Genomic DNA, 4,888 nt, shown 5'->3' on the forward strand with positions numbered 1-4,888 from the left:
GGACTGCATCAGCATCATCTGGAACTTGTTAAAAATCATATTCTGTTACCACTCTCCCCACCCCTAAGATGCTAATTCAGTAGATGTGGGTGAAGCCTGTGCTTATTAAAAGGCCCCTAACTGATTCTTACGTACATTCTAGTATGAAAATGACTAAGAGAGAGATCCACTTGAACTTTCTCTAAACATGTGGATAGGTCTTCTACTAATATGATTGACCCAAGGTTAAGGAAGTAACCATATTATCCAAGCCTTGTACCTCTCTTGGTCATGCCTGTGACATTGGGGGATTTGGAAAAAGGAGATGACATCGTAGATCATGCTTGAATACCAATGTCCTCTTCATTATAGAGTAAATCCATACAGGAGTAGAATTCTCATGAATGTTTTCTCTCCTGGCAACTCCTTTGAGGGCAAATTTGAATTCAGAAGGTAAATTTCATGAAGTCCTCGTGAAGGGGGCCTTTCACAAGTAACACACAATGGACCCCAAAAGGATGAGTCAAATGGAACAAGATATAGCTGGACTGGCCTGAGGATAGCTGCCAATCCCCAGTATGAAATGGTCATGCTAAATGTTCGTCACCTGGAATCCCCTCTTCCAGGTCCTAGCATCCTTCACACCCTGAGAGAATTGGCCTAGACCTGGTAGAAAGCACGTAGTACAAACACCATTAAATTTACTGCTGCTAGCCAGAGATTTGAGTAGAGCAAGAAGTGTGTGTGTGTGTGTGTGTGTGTGTGTGTGTGTGTGTGTGTGTGTTGGGGGTGGGAAGGGGTGCTTGTTGCTGCCCCACAAGTGCCCCAGAAGTCCTGCCGTGAGTACCAGGTCCAAGAGAGGAGACCTGTAGGACAGAGGCTGATCCCATCCAAAGTCAGCACGGTGGGGATATACTTAGCAGACTGACAAGGGCTGTCAGAAACTTGCGAGGAATCCATCAGGTGTCTCCTACAATCTGTTTTTCTCAGAAGGTTCATTACCTAAAGTGGCAAAAACCATATGACCAAGGTTGTTGGAGCTCACCAATGCTGGGATCCTATGTCTGATTGCCCACTTCCCCCAAACCTCACCCCGTCACTCACTTCTGCTCTTCTATTAGCTGCCCACTACTTGTTTATGTCACCCTTTCCTAAACCTATTGGTCCCCAAAGAATGATCCTCCACCCCATCCTGTTCAAAGTCACCCATTCTCCTGCCCCCAGACTCCCGGGGCCTCTGTACCTGGGGGCACTGGACAAGCATACGCCTCTGATGATGAGAATGGTGCCCACGAGAAAGCCCACCAGGCCGAGGGCCAGGCCGAGGACACAGACCAGAGTCTCGGTGGTGTCTGGGAGCAGGTTAGGAACCTGTGGCTCTGCGGGGAGAGATGAAGGGTCAGGGGTGCAGAGAAATGATTCTAGAGATTCTGTGAAGAGTGAGCTGGAGAGGGGATTCCATACCCCAGTGCCTGAAGAGCGGCTCGTCCAGGCCCCAGTGCTCCACCTTGCAGTCATACATGTCATCTGCTGAAGGCACAAAGGTCAGGTAGTAGAACTTGCGGAACAGATGGTCAGGCTGGGAGTAGAAGCTGGTCTGGGCCACCCCCTCGGTGACTATTTGACCATTGCGCAGCCAGGTGATATTGATCACAGGGGGGAAGATGTTGTCCACCATGCAGATGAGGATGTTGGGCTGGCCCAGCTCCACTGGAAACTTGGGGAGGACAGTCACCCTTGGAGGCACTAGGAGGAAAAAGGCCCTGAATCCCGAAGGCTCATCCCTGCAACTGAGCCTGACTAGGACTGGGATTGAAGGATGTTTCCTCTTATTTGGGATTTGCAGGCAGGGGATTCTCTGGGACATAACTGCTGGGATGGGAGGTGGGCAGAGGGAGAAGAGGCTGAGGAGGCCAATGGGGGCAGCAGGGGCTCCTATATCTGACAGGTTCCTGAGGGAGAGTCCAGGTGGGAAGGTCAGTCCTCAAGAAAGAAGAGGGTGTTGAAGGGATCTAGATCTAGAGCCTCCTGGAAAAGAAAGGGGCTGAGTCACAGAGGCTGAGAGAGAGGTGTGCCAAAGCAGATGGAGGCCTATGAGGTGGGAAGGAGCTAGTTGGGCCTCCTGTGCCTCTCTGGGGCAGGGAGAGGGCAGGAAGAGGTGAGGAAAGGCCAGTACCGTTGGTGGCTCTGGTGCGGTTGGAGCGTTCCACCAAGACATCCAGATGGGCTTTAATCACTGCGATGCTGGCCAGCCCGTTCTGTGGGTCAAAGTAGGCGAAGTTGCCAAACTCAGGCAAACGCCACACAGCCTCCCTCTTCTTCAGCTCCACAGAGAACAGCTGTTCCCCATCAAATTCATAGGCAAACTGACCCGAGGCATCATAGGATTGGTAGAAGGCTGGTCCATAGGAGCCCATGTGATCAGCTGTATTGGGTGAGTTCAGGGTCAGAGAGAGAAAAGAAAACCTATCAATCTCACCTAAAACATGTACCCCATCCTGGGTTCTCTGTGGGGACAGAGTTGAGCTGTTGAGCTACTCCTTGGACAGTGGGATGGTAGCTGGGGGATAGAAGGGACAGAGGGAAACAGGCATGTTCCCAACACGCTGGCAGGAAGAGAGACACAAGAGCAGTCTGGCATACCAGGTGGGGAAGAAGAGAGGCTGCCTAAAATCATGCTTGAGATTCCCAGAGTTAAATGGTAGCTGTGATCATCTGCTCTCAGGTCCTGTGCTATCAGGTCCTGTGTGTGACATGAGTGGTGGGGGTGGGGTGGGATGAGGGAAAATGATTAGGATGTGCCTGAGAGGAGCCTTGGGCACAGAGCTGCAGTACAGGTAGGCATGAGGGGAGAATAGGCTGGCAGAAGTAAGAATTAAGATTTGTGATAGAGACCAAACAGGTAGGAAAAGACAGCTTGAGGTATTGCAGAGAGCACTGGAAAAGGAGTCTAAAGGTCAAATCAAGTTCATTCCCCAACTCTTCCACCTCAATGGATTATGATCAAAAGTGTCTCTTTCCATAACTGAAGCTCAGTTTTCTGGAAATTCAAGTTAGATTTTCATTGGCAAGGGACCTTTAGAATTCTATGAAATTATATGTTCAACAGTCGTTGAGGGACTACTATGTGTCCAGTACGATGCCAAGCTCCAAGGAAACACAGCTAAGCCAGCTATGGATCCCTCACGCACACAAAGGAGCTCATATTTAGAGCAGGATTAAGACAGATAAACAATTAACTATCCACAGGGTGATAAATACTGCAATAAAACTGGACTTGAATGGGCACACTCCAAGCCAGGAAGTGGCACGAAAATCACTACACTGGGTGACAGTAGGATGGAGGTTTGGGTCTCAGAAAGAAGGAAGGAATTGGGGAGGCACTTGAACCTGACAAAGTCTGAACATGCAGCTGGCATAGCTGGTCTGAGCTGCACCTGTGTTTTAGGTCCACTGTGGACATGACAGAGGTGAGAGACTGGAGATCTCTTGGTAAAAGAAGTTGCCCATAAACCAAAGAAGAACAACCCAGGCCATATATTGTCTCTTCTGTAACCCTAAATCTCCTCTCCTCACCCAATTCCCCTCAGCACTCACCCTTGATGGCCCCAGCTTCGTGGGGGCTCAGGAGGCTCATCAAGGTGTAGAGTCCCAGGACTAGCTCCCCACTGAGGACCATTGCCCTGATGCTTTAACCAAGTAAGTCTTGGTGTGGGGCCCTGGTAGAGATAAAGGAAGGAGGTAGAGGTAAAGAGGAAGAAAACAGATTATAGGAGGGGAAAGACCCCCCCTGCCCTATTCAGCCAATCACAGACATTCTCTGAGTTAACGCGGCTGTTTCTGGGTAAAGAAGTAAGGAGCCAAGGTGGAAGGTAGAAGGCGGCATTGGGCCCTCATGCACCAGGGAGTCTCAGTCCACAGGAAAGTCAAAAGGAGTTTTCTGTTTGGAAAGTGGCAGGGGCCTACATCAAACGTTACTACAAACTCCAAGAAAAGACCCTCTGGAAGGAGAGAAAAGGCCTTCAGAGAACCACACAGCTGAGCTCAAACAAAGCCACTATCTCCATCTGTGGCATAGAGAATTTCAGTCTCTCTGTAAGTTTCTGCAGGCAAACTTGGAGTTAAAAGGTCACATAAACTATACTAAGAAACTTTTAAAAGGAAATATTAGATACACAGAAAAAAATACTTTAAACCTTTAAATCACTTTGGAAAATATTACTTTTCCCTCATTGTGTGAGGAAACATGTGCAATTGTCAGAGATGACTAGAGCAAGGAGCTTCAGCGGACTGTTCTGAGGAGGGCAGAGGGTGCTGGCTACCCTCTATTTGTCCCTGGGCACCCTTTTCCACACTGCCTGCAGGCTGACCCATGTGGACAGCACCTCCCTTCCCTGTGGCTTCTGGCTGGGCTCGGCATTGGCAGAATTTAATCCAATATGAAAAGTATATCTAAAGATAGATATTTTCCAGATAAGGAAAAGTCTAACCAAATATCTGAAGGCAGTTTCTGAAAATCATGAAATAAATGATTTTCAATTTGGAAGGAAACTAAGAAATCACCTGAGTCTATGGTTCCAAACCCGGTTACATGGGAGAATCACCTGGGGAGCTTGTTAAAAATACCGATTCCTGACCTGAGTTAGAGTAACCTTTCCAAGCGTAGGGCCAGGAGACCTGGGTTTGCAGCATGCTCCCTCGGTGAACGACATCACAGCTGAAAAGAGCTATGCTTCCAACCTTGCACCCAACAGAGAGCCTGTGGAAGTCACGTCTGATCTGACGGCTTTGAACCAGAAACCAAATGCCATTTCTACTCACATTTAAATTATGACCCTGGCCGGGCACACGGGGCTAGAAAAATGTATTTTAGCTGTGTGTTCACGAAAATGTAGTGGTTTTGTGAACA

General features: G+C 48.7%; 1 protein-coding gene across 1 annotated transcript; it reads right to left on the reverse strand.

Annotated features, from left to right (window-relative positions):
- Window positions 1-317: 317 nt before the first annotated feature.
- Window positions 318-3,705, reverse strand: LOC115295826 (HLA class II histocompatibility antigen, DO alpha chain). Its single transcript, XM_029944107.1, has 5 exons — window positions 3,577-3,705; window positions 2,156-2,404; window positions 1,444-1,725; window positions 1,223-1,358; window positions 318-981 (listed from the first exon to the last, which is right to left on the reverse strand). Exons 1-5 carry the CDS (start codon window positions 3,656-3,658, stop codon window positions 978-980), a joined length of 753 nt encoding a protein of 250 aa, XP_029799967.1. The 5' UTR covers window positions 3,659-3,705; the 3' UTR covers window positions 318-977.
- Between the last annotated feature and the right edge of the window lie 1,183 nt (window positions 3,706-4,888).

The sequence above is a fragment of the Suricata suricatta genome, chromosome 7 (assembly GCF_006229205.1).
Source record: "Suricata suricatta isolate VVHF042 chromosome 7, meerkat_22Aug2017_6uvM2_HiC, whole genome shotgun sequence".
Lineage (NCBI taxonomy): Eukaryota > Metazoa > Chordata > Mammalia > Carnivora > Herpestidae > Suricata > Suricata suricatta.